Source organism: Drosophila teissieri, chromosome 2L (assembly GCF_016746235.2).
Source record: "Drosophila teissieri strain GT53w chromosome 2L, Prin_Dtei_1.1, whole genome shotgun sequence".
In the NCBI taxonomy this organism is placed as follows: Eukaryota; Metazoa; Arthropoda; class Insecta; order Diptera; family Drosophilidae; genus Drosophila; species Drosophila teissieri.
Genome location: NC_053029.1, coordinates 9,974,393 through 9,997,213, shown reverse-complemented (window position 1 = coordinate 9,997,213; position 22,821 = coordinate 9,974,393). Strand labels below are relative to the sequence as shown.

Genomic DNA, 22,821 nt, shown 5'->3' with positions numbered 1-22,821 from the left:
GGTTCCAAATATAACATAAACATTTACCGATCCATAATTTAAGTTTATTTCAACGTAGTGATATTACAAATAAATATATATATATTAATCTATGTGAATGCATTTAAGAGCCACAGGACATGCATGCGTCCTTGTTCTCGAGCGAACAAACCATGTCGGCCATTTTCCGTTCTCTGTCCTCTTCGAATTTCTGGGGGCTTCCTTCGGGGGTGCCATTCTGACCATTTATGCTCACTGCACCCTGCTTCTTGTTGACGGTGAACTGAATGGCATTCGCAGCTGGCTTTGTGCGCAGATAGTACATTCCGGTTTTGAGACCAGCTTTCCAGGAGTAAAAGTGTATGGAGGTCAGCTTTCCATAGTTGGGCTCTGCCACATGAATGTTGAATGACTGACTCTGATCTATGAACGCACCACGATCGGCGGCCATTTTAATCGTGGACTTGACTGAGATTTCCCACACCGTCTTGTAGAGATCGCGAACCTTCTGGGGGATGGCCTCGATGTTCTGGATTGAGCCCCGGCTGGATATGATCTGGTTCTTCATGTCGTCGTCCCACAAGTCCAGCTCTGTTAGGTCGCGCAGCAAATGATGGTTGACCACCTGAAATTCGCCGGACAGAACTCGCCTGGTGTATATGTTCGTGGTATAGGGCTCGAAAGATTCATTGTTGCCCATAATTTGAGCTGTAGATGCAGTGGGCATTGGAGCAACCAGCAAGGAGTTCCGGACGCCGTGCTTCTTGATAGACTCCTTCAGTTTCTGCCAGTCCCAGAGGTTCGTTGGCACCTTGTCCCACATGTCGTACTGCAAAATTCCCTTGCTCACCGGGCTGCCCTCGTAGGTTTCGTATGGACCCTCGGCCTGGGCCAGTTCACAGCTGGCTTCCAAGGCGCCATAGTAAATAGTTTCGAATATCTGTTGATTCAAAAGACCGGCTTCTTCACTTTCATACGGGAATCGCATGAGAATCAAAGCGTCAGCGAAACCCTGAACACCAATGCCCACGGGACGGTGCCTCAAATTGGACTTCCTTGCCTCTGGCAGGGGATAATAGTTGATATCGATTATCTTGTTTAGATTTTTGGTAACTGTCTTGGTGACTTCCTTGAGCTTCTTGAAATCATACGTCTTCTCCGGTGTGACAAACATGTTAAGGGCAATGGATGCCAGGTTGCAGACTGCTATCTCATCCGGGGAGGAGTACTCAACGATTTCCGTGCACAAGTTGCTGCACTTGATGGTGCCAACATTCTGCTGGTTGCTCTTCCGGTTGCAAGCGTCCTTGAAGAGCATGTACGGATTTCCAGTTTCCACTTGCGCCTCAATGATGGCAAACCACAGGGATTGGGCCTTAACCGTTCGGTTGGCTTTACCCTCTTGCTCGTATTTCTCATAAAGCTTTTCGAATTCATCGCCCCACACATCTTGGAGGCCAGGGCACTTGTGGGGGCACATGAGCGACCAATCACCGTTGGCCTCCACGCGCTTCATGAAGAGATCGGGTATCCACAGGGCATAAAACAGATCGCGGGCGCGATTCTCTTCCTTGCCCGTGTTTTTCTTCAGTTCCAGGAACTCAAAGACATCCGAGTGCCAGGGTTCAAGGTAAATGGCAAAGGCACCGGGACGCTTGCCGCCTCCCTGATCCACATAACGCGCCACATTGTTGAAGACCCTCAGCATGGGAACCAACCCGTTGGACGTTCCGTTTGTGCCGCAAATCGAGGTGCCCTTTGCTCGAATGCAATGCACGTTAAGTCCGATGCCACCAGCAGACTTGGAGATCATTGCGCACTGCTCCACAGACTTGAAAATGCCCTCAATGGAGTCGGAAGTCATGGTCAGCAGAAAACACGACGACAGCTGCGGACGGTTTGTGGCGGCGGCAAACAGCGTGGGCGATGCATGCGTGAAGTAGCGCTCCGATAGAAGATTGTAGGTTTCCACGGCCGCATCAATATCCTCTCCATGTATTCCGATCGCCACGCGCATCAGCATATGCTGCGGTCGCTCTGCGATCTTCCCGTTCCTCTTCAGCAGATAGGAACGCTCCAGGGTCTTAAAGCCAAAATAGTTATAGCCAAAGTCACGATCGTAGATAATGGAAGAGTTCAACCGAGTGGCGTTCTTCTTAACCACATTGTAGTGAAACTCCGATACCAAGGGCACTTTTTGATTCGTTTCCTTGTTCACATGTTCATACAGATCCTCGAAGACATCTAATAAGAATTATTATTGGATTATCTGAAGAACTTCTATACAAGCAGTTGACTTACCAGAAAAAACCTTCTTGGTTTCCTTGTGCAAATTGGACACTGCAATGCGAGCAGCTAGGATGGCATAGTCGGGGTGATTGCAGGTTAATCCAGCTGCGATTTCAGCAGCCAAGTTGTCCAGCTCCTGGGTGGTCACGCCGCAGTACAGACCATTGATGACTTGCAGGGTGATAGTGACCTACGAAGATAAAGCATTATTAGTTTATTAGTTTCAATTTCTAGCTAGCTATCGAAATGATCTACTGATTACTGATTACAAATGGTTTATATTTGCTTTAAGCTTTACCTGGGGCGCTCACACGTTTCATTGCAGATCTTTTAAGAACCCAAAAATATATATTTTCGTGTGATACTTACTGGGTTCGAGTGGAACCTGTAGAATAACCACCTTTAAACTATAGAAACTAACTTACAGGATCAACAAAATCCATGTTCAAGTTGTAGCAAAGCTTCTGGATTCTTGAGGTTATTTTATCGAAGTGCACCTCCTCCTGCCTGCCATCTGAAATAAATATATTAGGAACAGTCATAGCGATAAGAAGATATAACCCACCTCTCTTAATAACATATAACTTCGAGGTTTTCATGGACTTGTTCTTCAACATTTCGACTGCTATATTTCACAAGAGGCGGAAAATTGCTTGTTGCAAGCATAAAAAGGCGCCAAACTAAAGTCATGATTAGTGTTACCGTTCGATAAGTTCGCCAAATTCAGCATAGTCGAAAGTCACAGTTTTGAAACGATCGAGAATCTTTAAAAATTGTTAATTAAAATTAGTTGAATAAACAAATGTACGGAGGTGGTCAAAAGTATTGTTGTTCAATTGAAAAAAAAGATCGTTGTGTAAATACTTTTTTTTCAATTGAAAAAAAAGCTCGTTGTGTAAATACTTTTGACCACCTCTGTACATTTAAATTGAAATATCAATACAAAGCGTATTATATTCATAGATCAAAAACACACTTCCGATTTAGTTTGGTGTTAATATAAATATTTAGTTGTATCTTTTATTTATTTAGCATTATATAATTACATAAATATAACAGTGTTTGAAGAACATTTGAGTATGTGTTTTATAAACGGTCTCGTTAGATTGTTATCAATTATACAAGTGATTATAATTTTTATAGACAAGTTGTTAATAAAATATGCAATTTCAAGAGTTTAATCTAAATGGCCGTGTCTAACTATTTTATTGACTTGCTGTCCAGATTGCTGTTGGAACACACTAGAATAAAAATAAATTGAAAAATGCATTATATATCGATATTGAAAGGAATAAACATATTTGTATACTTACAAAAAGTTATTTATTTTTTCGAGATCGTGTAATATATCATCTTGGTCCAAATTCAGATCGTCTCGCTCCTTCAGGCTCTCCAGCAGTGTGACGTTCAAGTTTTCAATATACTCCTGCAGATTGTTGACCAAAAGCTGGAGAGTCGGAACTTGAATTCCAGTGAGCAGCTGCCTCGAAATCCATCGATGGTTGGAATTCATTTGTATGCCAACATCACGCAGCATGGATCGAATTACGTCCACAATGGGAGTTACGCCATGTTTCCTTGCCTAGAAATATAAAATTATAATAAAACGGAAACAATTTGTATAGGAAATAAATGAATCGTTTAAAAAACACACCTTTACTTTCATCTGAGCTATTTCCTTCGATTGAGCTAGGGCTATTCTAACCTCTATTTGAAGTTTTGATTGGTTCGCAAAGAATATCAAGTTTTCATCTGACGGAAAATCGGTTGTACCAATGGTGTTACCATTTGCTTGATTCATGGATTTGTCTTGGTTGATTTGGTTCTTTTGAAAGATTTTATCGTTTTCAAATTCCTTATTGCGTTTCGTTTCACACAAATCAGATTGCTTGCGAAGTACACCACTTGATAACTTTGGACACGTTTCAGAGTCGGAACTATAACTTTCATTATCGGATCCGGTGAGAAATTCCTCCTTCTTCATATCTAAATATAAATAACAATAATATATTTCAAATATTTATAATGCTGCTTATATATGGACCTACCATTATTTAAAGAATCTTTATCTCCGATCGCCAATCTCTTACGTATTTCATCTCGATTGAATCGCCGCTGTAATAGGAAAATATAATAAACTAATAATATTATTTTGGCTATTATTGCGTACATACCTTTTTCTCTATCTGTTTAACCTTTTTAAAGTGGTTTTGCAATGTTTCCACGTCCATATCATTTGCAATCTTGTACGCATCGAATTGTTCTATAAAAACATAAAGCATTATATACTTAAGAAACTAGTATAACTAATTCTTATTTGAAATTACCTAACACCATAGTGGAGCATGGATCTTTGGAGTACTTTATGGGATCTTCCAAGTATTGAGACCAGCGCGATTGATTTAAGTACTTCCGGGTCGCCACCTGATTATTGTCCTCGTCTAGATTCTGCTGGCTTGCACTTTGACTGATTGTCAAGTTGCTTAAGCTGGGTATTTCACCCTGACTTCTGTTCGGACTATCATTTTTGTTCTTTTCCGAAACGGACGAGTACTGCTCAGCATCACAAATGAGATATTTTCGTTGGCTATACGTTTTGTAGTCGAACGTGTCTGGTGGCAACTGGCGTTCGTCATGTGACGGCTTTGGATGCTTCGTTTTAACGATCTGATGTCCGTATGGAGTGCTTTTCTTTTTATTTTTCCGAGTACTGTTTCCAGACAATCGCGTCGAGGAGGATTGCTTTATAGCTTCCGTTCCATTGGACAGTTCTGCATCGCAAATCTGTAAGTTACAAATCAGTTTTTACATGGTCGAACTCTTTTATAATAACTATTAATGTACCTTATTTAAATTTGATCCCTTTAACTCATCTTCGCTCTTCTTGTTCTTATATCCAGTGAGAAGTAGCTCGAATTCGCGCTCCACCTCTCCACCGAAGTCGCCTACAATATCGATAGGGCTTTGTCCTTGCAACTGCCCTTCGTATTTTGAATTATTTGTACATGACCAGGGGGAGAACTCAGGATTGGTCGTATAATTCTGGCTTAGATTATAGATGAGGTCTGGCTTATGCAAAGCTCGCTTGGAGTTTTCCGACGTTGCGTTATAGTTCTCATTTACAATATCCGGAATATTTTCTGATCTGTTCACGATTTCCTCTGATATACATGTGTTTCCATTGTCGCAGTTACTCAAAATCAAATCTTGGCCATTTTTAAATGTTTCTGAGTCCGATTCCTTGACAACCTTATTTGGAAACGTGTTTGGTTCATCTTCTCTGTCGCTATCGGTTAGATCGCTCTCATTGCATTCCATGTCGGAGTACTCTATGTAGTCATCGGAAAGGGTATGCGCAAATTTCTGAAATCCTGGGTAGTTGGGGTTGGTGATGCCCTTTGTTATATAGATATCCATTCTTGAGCTGGGCATTGAAATAACTTGTCTAGACGAAATGGCAACGATGACAAAAGATTAGATTAAATGACTTGAATATTAATTTAAATTGAAGTCTAAGAATAATGCAACAATAATTCACTTGTATCAAGTAATGGAACATAGGAAAAGCAGTTAAACATCAAAATTCAAAAATGCTTTTCACGGTTTTTTGATTTTTTCGATTTTTTCTTCCTTGTAAAGCGACCCCACTATCTCCACCCCACTATTTTCTTTATTTCAATTAATTTTCGTATCTATTTAAATAAATCACTTTAAGAATGAAATTGGGATTTCACTTGAAGTGTATTTAAATGTCACAATTTCGTGAAGAACACACGAATTAAATAATTTTAATTGCAATCTAAAAAGCGTGAAACAAGAACCAAGTCGAAAAAAGTTGGTGTAGGTGCAAATTTGTGTAACAAATATATTTAAAGATAGTTAAAATTACTTGCGGTTAGAAATTATTTAATTTAATTCGTTAAAACGATTGTGTCTACTACAAAATAATTCGTTTGTTTAAAATGTTAATTATTGAATCAATGAAGACTTACAAGGACTTCGGCCTTCCTGCATTCAGATGTAAAAATTACTCCCACACATATAAGCCCAATTACACGTTTGACGCATGCGCAAAACTTGGTCTATGGTGTTATTAACAACACTAACTATTATCACATATTACTTACTTTAATGCAGAATTACTTACTTATTATTATTATTTAAAGTATAGGCATATAACTTTAAGTTGTGTTTAATTCGAAGTTATTAAAAAATCCTTTAAATATATGAATGCCTCTATTTAAATTTTTGCACTCAGTATTTTTTTTACTTTTAGATATGGTAACACTTAAACACAATGTGATTTAAAAAACCATAACATTGTATATAAAAGTAATAGAACCCCAAACACGACTAAAAAAATGAAATAACCGTAGGCCTAACTGATAAGTGAATAATAATGATATTATTCAAAGGAATGCGGCGGGTGCAATCCCAGCTAAGAACGCCGGTTGAATTGGTGCTCATTCGGGTGAGGTTCTTGGCCATTACGCAACAACGATAGCAACTATAACTTTCCAACCATTTTCAGTACTCCACTGCTGCATCGATATCTTCCAACGATGACAGAGGTGTCACTCCAGCGCCACCAGTATCCCAGCCGGGAAAGATCCAGCATTTACCCGATAGTCAAATTACCTGGATGCCCAGTCCGTACACCATGCCGGGGAAAACTCTCAGCCAGTACAAGAAGCTGTCCAAGTTCCGGCTGACATGTGAGCGTGATAGTTACTCGTTGGCCAAGCATCGAGAATAATAGAACTTATCATCTTTTGTTCCAGCGCTGGTGGTCATTACAACGATGGGGGGTTATGCCATGGCACCAGCCGCTTTCGATCCTACCACATTTGCGATGTGCTCCCTGGGCACTGGACTCGTTTCGGCTGCGGCGAATGCCATTAATCAGTATCACGAAGTTCCTTTCGATTCGCAAATGTCGAGGACAAAGAACCGGTTGCTTGTCACGGGACAAATGACGCCTCTGCATGCCGTCACCTTCGCCGCGGTGTCGGCAACTGCCGGCTTGAGTATGCTTTATTTCGGAGTAAATGGATTGACGGCGGCTCTTGGAGCGGGTAATCTGTTCCTTTACACCACGATATACACGCCAATGAAGCGTATCAGCATAGTCAACACATGGGTGGGTTCAATAGTGGGCGCCATTCCACCGCTGATGGGCTGGGCTGGATGTGCCGGTACACTGGACGCTGGCGCCATGATCTTAGCCGGAGTCTTGTACGCGTGGCAGTTCCCGCACTTCAACGCTCTGTCGTGGAACCTCCGGCCGGATTACTCCCGGGCCGGGTACCGAATGATGGCCGTTACCAACCCGGGTCTTTGTCGCCGCACTGCCCTGCGATATTCGGTGGCTATTGCCGGACTTTCAGCGATGGCACCCGTACTGGACGTCACGAACTATTGGTTTGCTTTGGAAACTCTACCTCTGAACGCGTACTTCGCCTACCTTGGTAAATATGAAACCACGGAAACCTATGCCTTAATTCTAATACGATCCATTTGCTTGCAGCGTACAAGTTTTATGAAAAGTCCGATAGTGGGAGCTCGCGGAAGCTGTTCCGATTTTCGCTGATACACCTGCCCGCCCTAATGCTGCTGTTTTTGGCCAATAAAAAGGAATGGTACTTCAGCAAACCTGCCGGTGAGGAAAACAAAAAGGAATCCACGTACATTGCGATAAAGCAGTCTGCTAGCAGTCTTGGTAATGTCCTCCCCGTCGCCGTAGCCGAAGGACCCAGATAGAAATATTAACATTGATTTGATAAAATGTTAAGTATCGTGAAACTTAAATATACTTAGTGTTCTGCAACTTGTAAAAACAGTCATTTAATATTAAGGAAAAACGTACCTCTATGCAGCAAATATATTTTGTCCTCAATAAATGACACCACATCTTGAAAAATAACGAAGCGTTCGATGCAAGTCTAATTAAAATGGAAACTTTGGTGTTGAATTCTTAAGCCGTGCAGTAATTTAAATTATAAGAATCTTAGTGTGACCTTATTATTATTTAGTTCTTTAAAGGAACCATTCCAATTGTTTCATAAGATGGCATTTCCGTTCTCAAGGGAACGGTAAAATTTGTAAGTGGATGTAATCCTCCCGCCACCAGCTGTTTCATATCACGAGACAACAAAGATCCGTAAAAAACATTTATTTGAACTATTCATTTTAATTAATTTATTTGTAAGAAATAGCACCAATCGTCTTTGTGGTAGCGTATTGTCATCTCAAGCCAGTTTTATTAAGATCCTACATTTTCTTGTGTACGGTGTTTATTTTTAAAAAGCTTAAATTGCATAAAAATATAAAACTACTGTACCACTCAATTTAAAATACTATGTCATGATATGGTGAAAAAATTAAATTTCTGATCATGCAAAAGTTTATTTTTATAATATTTTAAATATTCTGCAATAAAATGAGTGAAATAAAAATTTCTAGCTAAAAAATTAGTATAGCTATTCGCCATCGATAACAAAAATACTAAAAAGTTGCCCCTATTTTAGTATATTTTACTAGTTCCTCTGATGTATGCGTTGGTCTTACAAATGGAAAGAACTATATTTTGTATTGTGTTGCAATAGCCTTGATGTTTTATCACAGAAGCACATTAGCATAATCACTGATTTATCACGGTGCCGAGATGAATCATGCAGCTAACGCGACTATCGCTGGAGCCCTCGTTTGGTAATTTGAACGGGAAACTAGATCAAATGAGCGAAAAATCTGTGGCGAACCACTGGAGTGAATTATTTTTAGTGAGCTGAACGTGGATTGTGACAATGAAAAATTGAGGAATAGTGTTTACATTCATTTTATAATTTATTTTACCAGTTATCTTTTTTATCTCGATAAAGGAGAGGCGTATGAAAGTTTCTTTACACAGTGCAAAACGAATATAAATTTCTAATTATGAATAATGTACCACATAAGTTTCGTCAAGTTTGTCGATTGTGCCTCACATTGGTTAACGAGTGCGATGTTGCAGTACTACAGATTTACGATAATTCGTCGCATAATAATAGTGCCCCAGACAGAATATCGGCCGATTTTCGTGGCGTCGCGAGTCGTGCCAACTGCTTTTGCAGTGCTTTAAGCCCCAATCTGTGCAGTTGCAACGTTGATAACCCGCTATCAGCCAACAAAAATGAACGGCGCAACCAGGGAACACCCGTACCCGTACCCGTGCCTGTGCCCGTTCCAAGCCAGCAGACCCAATTCCAAACCCAAACCCTTCACCAAAACCAAACTAAAATCCATTACACGCCAAGTGTGCCTTCTGCTGCGGACGCAAAGTCGAGTGAACGCGAACGCCAATGCCAATTGGAGTCGGACATCGCCGAGAGATCAACAGTATTCAAAAGTCAGTCATCGTCGGATCACGAACATATAGCTTATAGCGGGGAGACGCCATCTCCCTCCGCATCGCAGTCTCAATCCCAATCGCAATCAAAATCGGAACCAACGCTCGAGGAGGAACATCAGCATAATCATAATCAGCAGAGCGGACGCGAAGAGACAAGTGTGAATATAACAAAAATAAGCGGAACCGATAACTACGGCAAAGAGCACGGTCGGGATGATTCATCATCACCACATCTTACATTTCAGATATTCAACTGTCTCTCTATTAAGGTAAGCAGATTTCCATCCAACACATTTGCAAAGAAACGAATTTACATTAATTACGCACACACACAATCGTGCACATACCTGTGTGTGAGTTGGATATATCGCGTATATGTACACGATAATGCCCGCACACAAGCGCACTTTTGCGAGTGCTTGCCGTGCGCTGGTGTGCGTTATCTATGTGATTACGACACCACACGTCAAAATAATAGGAAATGATTGGGCCGCTTTTATCCCATGGCCTATTAACAATCGGTATCAATTGTTTGGTATTTTTTCGATGAACCATTGCGAGGCATTGGCCCACGCACACCACGCCACACTCGTACATCAGTGTCCAGCGCACGAATGTAAATATTGCTATGTACCTACATGTGTGCATATGCACGCATGGATGTATGTTAGAGACCTACATACATTAATCCACGCCAGAGATAACATTCGTTTCGATTGTTTAAGTGCGGATATACCAACGTACATACACCTTATATGGCCCCAATGGGTTTTTACAAACTTCGAGTACTTTCATTTGTTATTATATTTGTTGAATTCAACAATAATCTGTTCTTTTAATGCATATCATGAGCTTTAGTATTTAATTCCATAGCTGATATCTTTGGAACATATGTTTGTTTTTTATTTATTTTTAAAGGATTTGTATTTTATTTTCTTAATTAAAATCATATTTCCCTTAAGATTAATAGATATTACATTTTAGTACAACATTTTTAACTTCCATTTAAATTGATACAATTTATAAAATTGTAAATAGTTGTAGCTGTCCTAGTTATACAGTTTTAATGCAGCTAATGTTTTTCTTTTGGCCCCAAGTATAACCAGTCATCCATCTCATCGATCGATTTTCTTACCGCCATACTCCTTAGTCATTGCATCATTCACATTTCTAGCCAACTTAATATTGAAAGTGGATAGCACATTATTAAATATATTCGTATTTCTTTCAGGCACTGCCTAACGATGGATTACCCAACGTGGTTTGTGGTGACTGCAGACAAAAATTGGATTCCTTCGAAAAGTTTCGAACCATGGCGCACAACTCACAAATAGCTTTGAAAGAATTTTTAAATATATCCAAAAATCTGAGACCAGTAAGTATTGATTGGAAGTTTAACCATGAAAAGATTTCATATGATCTTGGGGTTTAAGCCTTTAGAAACCTTTAATTGTAATGACCCTTTGAATAAGTACTTAAAACATTTTTTTTGCAGGACCCAAATGATTTGGAAACTAAGCTCGATGCAATTTTAAAGGCTTCATCGGAGGCTATAGCGGCAAAAGCTCTGACGGAGTTAAGCACGTTTTCTAAAGTTAAGTACGACCACAGTAAATTAGATTCCACCATCCAGCCTGGCTTGGATCGGAAAATCGAGATTAGCAATCAAGATATGCCAGCACATAGCTTATATCCAAGTTTATTCAAATCAATTACTATGAAAAGCGATCAAAAGAAGTCAATGTCTGGATCCTCACACAGTCAGTTTGATTCAAAACTGCAAAAGGACTCGGAAATCGAGAAATATGAAAATCTGCAGCAGCAGCTTGAAACGGCTGCCGTTTTAATGGATATAAGCAAAAAAATTGTAATTTCCCCTCCATGTTCGAATCCGCAATCTCCGTGTTTTTCTGCAGCTGTAGATACAAGTATTAAAAGTTCTGTGATAAAATCAAAACGTCCATTAAACCAAAATGAAATTCAGGACGGAGTTGAAATTGACCTATCCGTCAAAAAACAAAAGAACGATTACTCTAATCAACGGAACGCGGCCCCAATACACCACTTTTGCCAAACTCCAATGCTTGATATTCAGTCACACTTAAGAAGTGAAGAGGATTTTCAAAACTACAGTATTACCATTAACCAAGTTGGTGGGTCCGACTTCAAATCAAAAGCACCCAAGGCGAGTACCGGCTCCTTACTAGACTCTGGCGACAGCTCCGACTCTCACAAACTGGAGATGGACATCACGTCCTCTATAAATGATAGAAAGACTCCGGATAGCCTAAGCTCGGATCACGCCACAGATGCGGCAACCACTCAACTCTGGCAGGCACTGGCCAGATCAGCCGGTACGTATTATCTGTCTACTAGCCGTATATTAATATTAATATAAATAACTTTCCAATTTGATAGCTAAAAGCAAGGAGGAAAATCAGGCATCACAAATAATTCGCAGTATGATGAGCCAGTCTTACGTGTTTCCGGTTCCGTCGACAGTATCATTTACAAAAGTACCTGAAGAACCCATAGCACTATTAAAGGTAAACTATTTCAGCTATTTCAAAGCAAAAAGTTAAAGGGAAATCTAAAATTCTGTGTATTCTTAGGATCTATCAGAGGCTCAATCCAGCAAATCAAAACCATGTAGAAGAAAACAAAGTTTTCCTACCAAAACTGATTGCATCGATGTAGTTAATGAGAATGTGACTGATACTTATACCACTTCAGAAGCAGCTCCAGATGATAAGAAAGATAAAAGGGTACGTTATCGCAGTCATCCACATAAGCTCACATATTAATTATACCACTTCTTGATTCAACTCTGGTTTTGTAGAACATAAACCTTTTTAATGCCATACCTGGTGCTCAAAAAGATATGTCATGTTCGAATTGTGGCACCCTCACCACAACAATTTGGAGGCGAAGTGTGAGAGGAGAGATGGTTTGCAACGCCTGCGGATTGTACTTCAAGCTGCATGGGGTCAACAGGCCGCATTCAATGAGACGCGATACCATACACACCAGACGCAGGCGTCCTAAAGAATTGGAGCGATCTAAAAAGAGTGAGTGACACATTCATCTACAAATTACATTTCAATGCTGGCCCTCCGTGACCCATTCATTTATAATGATTTTAATACGCTTTAAACATGGTGTATCTATGTAAGATTTTAAAAAATCGTTTAAGTATAATGTTAAGATAAAGCGTATTATATGTATAGGTGTTTAGAACATTTTTCTCTAAATCATTAAGCAATTGATTTAGCATTCAGTGTAGTAACCTCATTCCTATCCCAAATTCTTATTGGCTTGGCCATCATATAATTCATGGATTTTTTAGTGGCGATGTTCACATTTCATGATGTCATTCTTCATGGCATTGGACGTGCCTGTTAAGTCTCTAAAGTGTTCAACATTATACAAATATCTACGAACCTTTCATTTATTATTTAGACATAATTTCTTAAGTATTATAAATGATCAATTTTTTTTTGCAGAACACAAACAAATGTCATCATGTTCTTCAATAGAACCAACTAAGCCAGATTTCTTGACGTCTAGGGAATCTCTAGCCATGTCTGGCCTGGTTTTAAATGTAAGTATCTGCATTTGAACTATTACTTTACGATCTTGATAAGCATATGGATCTACTGGATCTATTTGTATACGAGTTTAACCAACGTGAACTGTATTTTTTTACAATATGATTCATAGTTCTGCAACTAACTTTTAATATGTTTTTATTTTAGAAATTCAAAAAGGAAATTGATGATACCGAGACCGCAGCAGCACTTAAAGATATTTTATTAAGGCGTAAGAAGTCAAATTCTTTGCCGGCGTTTAATGATACCTGTGAAAGTGCGGATCTATCCGCACCGCTTAACCTTGTTTCCAGTGAAAATAATGCAAAGTTAACATAGAACGCCAAATATATTCCCCTACTCACTTTTCGAAAAGAAGAACCTTTAACCCACATTTTGTTTATTTATGAGGTCGCATAAGAAAGAAAAACAAAAGGTATAGGATTAAAAATACGTATAGATTATTAATAAAATTTTCATTCTTTAAAACTAAATTTTATTCATTTGTATCTTTAAAAACTAATACCAAAATACTTATTAGTGTAAAAGAGGTATACAAATTGAACCAGTATGTCAAAACTTTTAAATAATATCACACTAAATATAGACCTTAAGAGAGGACATCAATACTTAATGCAATTAAATTAAAAATAAACTTTATTATATTTATATTTATTAAAACCATTTTACAGTATTTTTAATTTTTTAATAACACAAATTGCTTCTATTAATATAAAAAGTTCAGTTTTAACAATGATTTTTCAGCTGTCTTTGCAATTGAACAACTTCTAAAGCTAAAAAATAAATAATGTTTTAAATCTCTTGCCTATACGAAAATCATGTGATAATATAATAATCTCCACAAAACATTTTAATAGTAAAACTATGCAAAAAGCAATAATCACGCAATGCAAACTTTTCAAGGAAATATTTAAATTATATACAATTATAAGAAACTAAAAAACTTAATGCTGTTTTCGAATCTACATAAATTAACTAAATAAAATAAGGACTTCATAATAGGCTAAGCTACAAAAATATTACTCATTTATTTTTTCAAATAAAATACTCTATACAATTTTTAACAATCACAATAAAACTGGTTAATGTAAAATGAAAATCCAAATCCGACTGTGTTTTCAAAACTTCGCTATGGGCTGGATGGGATAATAAACCAGAAAAGCGGGGTTTCTAATGAGAAATTTTTAAAATATTTTTTAAAGCTATTTAAGTATCTTAGTCCCAACAGTAAATGATTTAAATTTTTCCCGCCGGCTGGTCAATGCCAGATGCTGTAAGTGGAAACATGCTGTGAGAGTTCCAATTCGAGACTTATCGATAGAGTACAACAAACACTTCTCATCGATAGTCTCATCGTTTACTTTACATCACCGTTGTGTTGTTTTGGTATCAGATCCGATCCATCTGTTATTGCCGAGCAGCATGTTGGAAAGCGGTGAGCACTTCTTCGAGGGGGTGGAGAAACTCCTTGAGATTTGGTTTGAGGAGAGCTCCAACGGCGATGATGATCTGCGTAACATCAGCAGGTAAGTCCTTCAACAAGTGCGGAACCCTAACAGCCGACATGTCCTTTGTGCAGAAGGTGCATACACAGTCGCGGGCAAATGCATGCACCTTACAATTCTTGTCCTGACAAGTAATGAAATGTGCTTTTAAATTGATATTTATTTAGTCACTACGTTTAAATTTTGTTTAAGGCTTTTCAGATGCGGTACACGTGTAACAACTTGTATTATTATAAGATGTCCACTTAAAATGCTCAATATGTACAAATTGTATTTGAAATTTAAAAAAAAAGACTTATTTAAGAATATTTTTTTTTTTATGATTTTGTGAATTCTGATAGAATTAGGCTATCAAAATCAGTCCTAACCCTTGGCCGCGTTGATAACGTGATTTAATCAAACACATTTCATTATCTCAAAAAATAAATTTTGGTCGAGGTCTTGTGTACATTGTTATACAAAAATCCTTGAACTTATAATAAATGTAAATGCTATTTTTTAGAACCGATTGGGAAAACGTGCTTAGCAATGTCAACTGTGAAATAATAAGCACGTCCAAAAACGACATTATAGATGCTTTTGTTTTGAGGTAAATATATACAAATATCTTTATTAAAGTCTAAAAATTTCACCTAATAAAATAATATTACTTATTTTAAATTTGTAATCGGCATAGTGAGAGCAGTATGTTTGTTTCCAAGCGACGATGGATCCTTAAAACTTGTGGAACGACTACTCCATTGAAATGCCTGGCACAATTGCTAAAGCTGGCAGAGGCCAATGGATACAATGTAGTCGCAGACTTGTTCTACTCGCGAAAGAATTTCACTAGACCAGAGGCGCAGGTAAAATTATAAATTAATAGTATAATCACTATCCATACTTTAAACTTTTCGTTTTTCAGAGGACACCCCATCAAGGCTTTACGGAAGAAGTTACATATCTGGACTCAATTTTTCCCAACGGAAGATCATATTGTCTGGGTTCCATGAACCTGGAGTGTTGGTATCTCTACACATTTAGTCGTTCCGATATCAAAATTTCGCCCCAACTCAAAACGGGTGAGAAAAACTTTGATTCCGATCCAGACCAAACTATTGAAATATTAATGCAAGATCTGGATCCCGAAACCATGGGAATCTTCTACAAAAACAAGTTTGATAATGCTAATGGAGCTACTGTGGTACGTAGAAATATTTTAAATGTCTAATAGCAATACATATATATTGCAATTTAAGAAATCTGGAATCGATACTATATTGCCGAGTATGCACATTGATGACTTTTTATTCGATCCTTGCGGCTACTCCATGAACGGAATCAACGATAAGGTAGTACAATAAATTCCTTTTACAATAACTATTGATATAAATCTTTTTACAGGGGGAGTACATGACAATTCATATTACTCCGGAGAATCAATTTTCGTATGTGAGCTTCGAAACCAATGTTGCTTTGAGTAACTATCGTAAACTTATCAATCAAGTAATCAATACATTCAAGCCTGGAAAGTTTATTGTAACCATCTTTGCCAATAAGGTAAGCTGTTTCTCTACTGTTTGTCGATTTATTTAAAATAATTTTTGAATATTTCGAAACAGTGCTCTTTGGCCTACGAAACCATGAAGGAACTAGAAGTGGAGTACTCCAAGGGATCGCACTGGAAACGAACCGACATGCAATGTTGCAATTTTCCATCTTACAATCTTCTGTTTGCACAATATTCTCACGCGGAGAAAACTGGTGATAATTTATAAAATTCCAAATCCAACAGCAATTGTGATTGTTTTGCATATGTCTAACAAAACTTATTGTTTGTTTGTTATTAATTAATCAAAATAAATGTCGAATATTTAAAATAATAAACAAAACTAGATTCTATAATAAAAAATGCAATAACTGTTGATACATTTTAGAATTAAAAAGCAATTACTTTTTAGATAGACTGTTAAATAAAAATACTAAAGAATACCAACTCTGGATAATTCGCGAATTCCAATTGTGGCAAACAATTATCGGATCTGAACAAGTGTCACAGCCAAAAGTTCCATCCCTAGCAGTATTTGACAAGTCGGCCCAAAAGAAAAATAAAAATGAGTGCGATTTCTAATGAAGACATTATTTGGACCATAAAGAACGGCGAATTCGAGGCTGTGCAAGCCGCTTTTCAGAACGATGTGCGTTTGCAAATGCCCTGATCAAAGTTGAATTAACTAATTATATCTGTATACAGGCACAAAAGGTGAATGAGGAAATTAAGGGCCGTTTCCCAGTACACTATGCGGCAGATTTTGGCCAGCTGAATGTCCTGCAGTTTCTAATAAATATAGGAGCCGACGTCGATGTAAGTAGCTCACAATGCCTTTTTACACGATTGTGAATCATTTTTGTTTCGTCAGTTACTGATTTCATGTATATGTACACATATATACACGTCTGCACCTCCTACGTTTGTTTAGTCATAGTCTCAAGCTACACAAATGAACCAGTTGTGCCTTTAAAAAATGCCGGTCTTCGTATAATAATATGATTTATATGTAATTGATTCATATTTATTGCAGAGAAAGGACAAACATGGTATTACCCCCATTCTGGCTGCCATTTGGGAAGGACATACGAGCTGTGTGGAATTACTTCTAAAAAAGGTTTGTCTTTCCTTGTTTGGTATACGCTCAATTAGCATATTTTTATTGCAGGGAGCTAATAAAAGTGGTTCTACTCCTGATGGCCAAAGCTACCTTGAGGCGGCGGAAAAAGACGAGATTAAAAAACTCCTTGCATAAATTTTATGTCATTTTAGGATACAAACCTTATGTTTCAGTATCAAATACACTTTTAAATACAGTTGTGTATAGATTTTAAAAACGTCAACTATTTATTTCGATGTTTTGGAAAAACTGATACAAAAAATTCCATTTTTATATTAACAAAATATTGTGTATTTTTTATTTTGAAAATGTATGATTTTTTGTAACGAACTATAATTTTTTTTCTGATTTTAACCAAGTCAGCTGAGATCAGCTGATATCAGCAAAACTCTTCCTTCTGGAGTCCTATCGATAAGTGTTCAAGTGCCGTCACTGGCCCGGAACACGATATTTTCTATTCAGCTGTTTCTAAACCTTGTGCTTAGAAATTCGCGCACGATGTTTCAGCCAGAAAAACACGGGCTTGACCCCGACTTTCAGCTAACTAAGTTCACCACCCACACCGGGTGAAGTTGCAAAATCCCCCAAAAAGTACTGGAGAAGTACCTAAGGGGAACAGAAATAGAAAATAAGAACAATGATGGATACCTTATCGGTGAGAGATAGTGCTATCAGCAGATCTTGGGATTATCCTAATGGGAAATCATATTTTCAGGCTCTGGAATGGACTGTGCAGTGATACCTCTCAAGCGGCACAAGGACTATTTGCTTATTCAAACCGTTGACTTCTTTTATCCCATGGTTAATGATCCGGAATTACTGGGTCGTATTGCGCTAGCTAATGTCTTAAGTGATGTTTATGCGGTTGGGGTGACGCAGTTTGATACCGTGGAGATGATCGTCAGCACTTCAACGAGTTTTAGCGAGAAAGAACGCGACACTGTGATTGCATTGGTGATCAAGGGTTTTCAAAACTCCCTAAAAGCAAATGGCTATCGCAATACTCCGCTAATTATTAGACAATTGAAGATCAATCCCTGGTGCATTATTGGTGGCATAGCCACCTCTGTCTGCCGAAGCGAGGAAATAATACTGTAGGTATAAGGCTACAATATATTTGGATTTATTTAAAATATCATGTCCTTTTAGACCGTCGAACGCGCAGCCAGGCGATGTTTTGGTCCTTACCAAACCTTTGGGTGGACAAATGGCGATGGATGCCCACCTCTGGCAGCTTAACCAGACCGAAAAGTACAAGAAACTGCTGTCTGAATGTAGGGATGATGATATAAGAGAGACTTTTGAAATAGCTGTAAAGTCTATGACGTATTTGAACAAAAATGGTAATGGAATTGGAATTCGTTATATTTATATCTAACCAATTTCTATTTCAGCCGCCCTCTTAATGCACAAATATCAAGCTCACTGTGCCACTGATATTACTGGGTTTGGCCTACTGGGCCACGCCAATAATCTAGCCGAATTCCAAAAAGAAAAGGTCTCATTCCAAATCAACAAGTTGCCCATCATCAAAAATGTCCTTAAATTCAGCACCTTGGTCGGCCAAAGCACAAAGTTTCGTTCTGGCAGATCGGTAGAAACCTCTGGAGGCCTTTTAATATGCCTTCCCGCTGATGCCGCAGATCATTTTTGCCGCGACTTTGAAGAAGCTACCAACGGAGAGCAGAAATCCTTTCAAATAGGACATGTAATTGCCGCTAATCAGTCTGACGCAGTTCTATGTGACGATGTAGAGTTTATCGAAGTTAGCCTTTAGTTAAATAGTGCAAATTAATTATTCAACTAATGAGGATTATTTCATAAAGGTCTGCTGGCTCGGAAATAGTCTGAACATTATTGTACATGCGAGGTGTGCAATAATTTTGATGATTGATGAAACTATTTAATCGAGATTGCTTATCGCGATAATAAAAACGACTGCCGATATACAAATCATCGATTTTTGTCGGGCTATGAATTGTAACTCGGTATTTGACGTAGTTAACACAGTTTTTCGCTTTCCACATTTATATTTAATTTATGCGGACTTTTCCAGTATACGACACCCATGGGCAACAATATACCAATAGTCACATCTGAACAAACACATGTTCCCAGGCAGTTGTCCTTATTTGGTGCTTTATACCGTTAGTAGCCTCCCCACGCGAAAAACACCCCTAACGTGAACCACTAAAGGACGGCAAAGGACACGGCCAAAGCCGAAATATTTGGATAGAAAAATAACGAATGGAATGCCAAGCATTCGGTAGTTGGCTCTGAAATAAGCTACACAATCCAATCCGCCCAATTCAGTGACTTTGGTTCAAGTGAAAGTAGCCGTGAAAGTGTCGCAGTTAACTCAATTCAATTCACAAAATGTTCAGGAGCAAAAATGAGGGGAACATTGTGTACAAATGCACTGTGCGACTCCTCGATGACTCCGATGTCCTAGAGTGTGAATTTCAGGTTTGTGCTGCTCTTGAACTCTGCATCCTTCAACCTAATTGGACCGGACTTTGGGATGAATCAGTTGGCCAAACTCGAGAGGCACAGCTCATCTGCAATCGATGCAGTACTCCTTGCCATCCGAATTTGTGCTACGAATGAAGATACTGCTACTCTATAGCTAATCGAATGCACAGGATATTATTAATCGTTAAATTTAATGGGGTTCCCTCTTTTCCGTACATTTGCGACAGACCAAAGTAAATGCATAAAAACATAGCAGTCTATTTGCATATTTTGGTTCTATGCGTTTGTGTTGTAAACAGATGGGTGGCTAACGCCCTTTCTGCTTGCCGGCAAAAATGTTGATGTAGTAATCCCCAAAAAGCGTGCTATAAAAGCTGGAAAGCAAATCCTTAATATTTGTGTATAATTCGAGTAAAGAAAGTAATATTTGAAACTAAGTTATATTTATATTCATACATTCGACTTTTAAATTACTTTTAGTCAACTGGTCTTAGACACGAAGATACTTGTGGTTGTTTCTAGTTCTAACCCCCATTTTCCTACATTGAGGGTGTAAACAAGTCATACCAAATACCAGTTTTGGGCAATGATAATATTTTGAAAGTAAACATTCGTAGAAAAGAATAATGATATCCTCTTAATAATGAATAATATGAAAATAACACATATATTACAGCCATTTCATAAGGGCATATACCTATTGGAGTACTTGTGCGGTGAGTTGGAGATCAAGGAGAAGGATTACTTTGGCTTGCGATACGTCGACTCCTCGAAACAGAGGGTAAGTATATATATATACAACATCAATATTTGTCTAATATATATAAACCTTTGTGAATTAATTCTTAAACAGCACTGGCTGGACCTGTCCAAATCAATTATTAAGCAATGCAAGGGTAAGCAATGATTAAAACCTTATCAGCTCTATATACTGAATCTCATTTGTTGTCTTCAGAAATGGATCCTCTCTTATTTTCGCTGCGAGTGAAGTTTTACCCTGCGGATCCCTTTCGACTGACCGGAAATGCACGGATTATGCTCTATCAGCAATTAAAGAGGGACCTTCGACATGGTCGCTTGTACTGCTCCTTGGGCGAGGCGGCTGCACTGGGCGCTCTCATAGTTCAAGGTAAAGATTAATACCTATTTAATGGATCAACTTGCTAAATACATGTACCCTTATCTGTGCAGAGGAGCTGGGCGACTATAACGAGGATGTGCATGTGGGCAGTTACGTATCTTCCATAGAATTAGCTCTGCGGCAGACGGAGTGTCTGGAGAAGAAAATAATAGAGCTGCACAAAAAGCGCGAGCCCGGGCAGAATCTCTCCTTGGCCATGGATGAGTTCCTGGGCATAGCCCGCGGCTTGGAGACCTACGGCATAGATCCACATCCGGTCAAGGATCATCGCGGATCGCAGCAGTACGTCGGCATAAATAATACGGGTATCAGCACATTCGTGGCCGGCAAAAGATCTCAACATTTTCGTTGGAACGAAATACACAAAATCAATTTTGAGGGCAAAATGTTTATAGCGCATCTAAGTTATACGGACGCCAGTCGTGAACCAGTAAGTTGTAGATCTCAAATCGTCATTAGCCTACAATAATGATTGTTTATTTGACATATTCTAGAAAAAACATACTGTCGGCTTCAAGTGTCCAACTGGCGCAGCTTGTCGATACTTGTGGCGATGTGCCATTGAACAAATGCTGTTCTTTACGTGAGAATATATATATTAAATCCTGCGGATTTACATTACCTAAGCGCTCTATTTGTAGATTACCCAATAGCCAAAGTGCAGCTGTGATTTCGGGCGGAGGATTTTTCTCCTGGGGCACAAAATTCCGATACACCGGAAGAACTGAGCGTGAAATTTTGACTGAAAACATAAATGCGTTGCGGGAACAAAAAAATAACTCCAACTCAAGCAAGCGAAAGGCGAGCAGTGTGCCAGCCACGCCGTCCAGTCCACAGGGGGATTTAGCACAAATAAGTAAGTTTTTTATAGTTAAATTGTTAAATTATTGCTGTTTATATCTATAAGAAATATTTGGAGTTATATATTCTATGATCTGAAGAATTCGCAGCTCTCTTTATCATTTACTTATTTATCATTCATTATTTATATTTTTTAGGGTACAGCAGCTTGCCGAGATCTACGATGTCGGAGCCCCTGGGATACGGCATGCCAAATGGACATTTCTACGGGCAGGACCATGGGATGAGTGAGGCCAATGGAGGCATCCAAATCTCCAGCCTGGAGCCGGTTTGCGAGGAGGCTCGCCTGCGATCCTCGAACATAGACGGTGTCAACTACTTGGCCAGCCAAATCGGGGGCTACGCCTACCGGGACTCCGTCGAGCATTCTTCCACTGAGAGCGGGCTGACCGTGAATGGATACGACCATCCGAGGAAGCACAATGAGTCCAGACAGCACGGCTCCTACTCGCCCAATCTCTACTATGGGCAGTCGGATGCCGCCGTGAACTCCAGTTCGCCAGCCGATAGCTTCCTGCACGCGGATCCCTCCACGCGGAAGGTGAAGAAGTTCCGCAAGTTCCACCTACTACACGCCTTCGTTCCGTCCGTGATTTTTGTGGCATTCGCGATGGCCGGAACTGCCGTGTTCATCATGGAATCCGAGTCGGAGGCCTTCGAGCAGCTACGCAACTCACCCGAAATGCTTTGTTTGCGCTATCAGTACTATCAGCCATTGAAGGAGTTTGTTTTGGAGAAGTTGGGTCGAGGGAAGTAGGAGTTCCTACCAATGTAGACTATTTAGCCTATTTAGTCCCAGTAACTCCAGCTGCATCGGGTATTTTAATAATGTACTTAAGGCAATTCTTTAATATTATGCTATAATGATTCCATATTAAAACCAAAGCCTGAAATTTAATTTTAACATTAATACACCTTGTTTTGATTGGGT

The 22,821-nt window shown here is 38.9% G+C and overlaps 8 protein-coding genes across 10 annotated transcripts; 6 read left to right on the top strand and 2 right to left on the bottom strand.

Annotated features, from left to right (window-relative positions):
- Positions 1-22: 22 nt before the first annotated feature.
- LOC122611903 (ribonucleoside-diphosphate reductase large subunit) lies at positions 23-2,965 on the bottom strand. The gene is made up of 4 exons (XM_043785313.1): positions 2,834-2,965; positions 2,694-2,782; positions 2,281-2,458; positions 23-2,223 (listed from the first exon to the last, which is right to left on the bottom strand). The coding sequence occupies exons 1-4, from the start codon at positions 2,883-2,885 to the stop codon at positions 104-106; spliced, it is 2,439 nt and encodes an 812-aa protein (XP_043641248.1). The 5' UTR covers positions 2,886-2,965; the 3' UTR covers positions 23-103.
- A 369-nt stretch (positions 2,966-3,334) lies between these two features.
- Positions 3,335-8,247, bottom strand: LOC122618226 (schwannomin-interacting protein 1 homolog). Of its 2 annotated transcripts, none has more exons than XM_043794496.1 (8): positions 8,135-8,247; positions 5,113-5,713; positions 4,596-5,052; positions 4,443-4,531; positions 4,317-4,383; positions 3,923-4,254; positions 3,582-3,850; positions 3,335-3,509 (listed from the first exon to the last, which is right to left on the bottom strand). In XM_043794496.1, exons 2-8 carry the CDS (start codon positions 5,698-5,700, stop codon positions 3,446-3,448), a joined length of 1,866 nt encoding a protein of 621 aa, XP_043650431.1. In that variant the 5' UTR covers positions 5,701-5,713; positions 8,135-8,247; the 3' UTR covers positions 3,335-3,445. The 2 variants fall into 2 exon arrangements, with proteins under 2 accessions (XP_043650431.1, XP_043650439.1); XM_043794504.1 differs by lacking the exon at positions 8,135-8,247 and adding an exon at positions 6,261-6,267.
- LOC122618237 (protoheme IX farnesyltransferase, mitochondrial) lies at positions 6,540-8,191 on the top strand. Its single transcript, XM_043794517.1, has 4 exons — positions 6,540-6,739; positions 6,800-6,983; positions 7,050-7,736; positions 7,796-8,191. The coding sequence occupies exons 1-4, from the start codon at positions 6,668-6,670 to the stop codon at positions 8,026-8,028; spliced, it is 1,176 nt and encodes a 391-aa protein (XP_043650452.1). The 5' UTR covers positions 6,540-6,667; the 3' UTR covers positions 8,029-8,191.
- Positions 8,248-8,858: 611 nt separating the features above from the next.
- LOC122615086 lies at positions 8,859-13,876 on the top strand. 2 transcript variants are annotated; one of them, XM_043789977.1, is made up of 9 exons: positions 8,859-8,976; positions 9,147-9,924; positions 10,887-11,030; positions 11,151-12,009; positions 12,074-12,201; positions 12,268-12,420; positions 12,495-12,723; positions 13,159-13,256; positions 13,411-13,876. In XM_043789977.1, exons 2-9 carry the CDS (start codon positions 9,202-9,204, stop codon positions 13,579-13,581), a joined length of 2,505 nt encoding a protein of 834 aa, XP_043645912.1. In that variant the 5' UTR covers positions 8,859-8,976; positions 9,147-9,201; the 3' UTR covers positions 13,582-13,876. The 2 variants fall into 2 exon arrangements, with proteins under 2 accessions (XP_043645912.1, XP_043645904.1); XM_043789969.1 differs by lacking the exon at positions 8,859-8,976 and having other exon boundaries at positions 9,023-9,924.
- Positions 13,877-14,632: 756 nt separating this feature from the next.
- Positions 14,633-16,634, top strand: LOC122625991 (S-adenosylmethionine decarboxylase proenzyme). Its single transcript, XM_043806081.1, has 7 exons — positions 14,633-14,789; positions 15,271-15,357; positions 15,445-15,613; positions 15,673-15,951; positions 16,007-16,099; positions 16,152-16,307; positions 16,370-16,634. Exons 1-7 carry the CDS (start codon positions 14,686-14,688, stop codon positions 16,523-16,525), a joined length of 1,044 nt encoding a protein of 347 aa, XP_043662016.1. The 5' UTR covers positions 14,633-14,685; the 3' UTR covers positions 16,526-16,634.
- A 156-nt stretch (positions 16,635-16,790) lies between these two features.
- On the top strand, positions 16,791-17,633 carry LOC122626402 (myotrophin). The gene is made up of 4 exons (XM_043806650.1): positions 16,791-16,945; positions 17,002-17,112; positions 17,330-17,413; positions 17,465-17,633. The coding sequence occupies exons 1-4, from the start codon at positions 16,862-16,864 to the stop codon at positions 17,549-17,551; spliced, it is 366 nt and encodes a 121-aa protein (XP_043662585.1). The 5' UTR covers positions 16,791-16,861; the 3' UTR covers positions 17,552-17,633.
- A 228-nt stretch (positions 17,634-17,861) lies between these two features.
- Positions 17,862-19,369, top strand: LOC122616491 (selenide, water dikinase 2). Its single transcript, XM_043791960.1, has 4 exons — positions 17,862-18,071; positions 18,132-18,510; positions 18,566-18,759; positions 18,811-19,369. Exons 1-4 carry the CDS (start codon positions 17,915-17,917, stop codon positions 19,191-19,193), a joined length of 1,113 nt encoding a protein of 370 aa, XP_043647895.1. The 5' UTR covers positions 17,862-17,914; the 3' UTR covers positions 19,194-19,369.
- A 176-nt stretch (positions 19,370-19,545) lies between these two features.
- LOC122616481 (FERM domain-containing protein 5) lies at positions 19,546-22,769 on the top strand. The gene is made up of 8 exons (XM_043791947.1): positions 19,546-19,882; positions 20,565-20,669; positions 20,742-20,784; positions 20,844-21,017; positions 21,080-21,459; positions 21,524-21,612; positions 21,671-21,885; positions 22,028-22,769. Exons 1-8 carry the CDS (start codon positions 19,793-19,795, stop codon positions 22,645-22,647), a joined length of 1,716 nt encoding a protein of 571 aa, XP_043647882.1. The 5' UTR covers positions 19,546-19,792; the 3' UTR covers positions 22,648-22,769.
- The last annotated feature ends 52 nt before the right edge of the window (positions 22,770-22,821 follow it).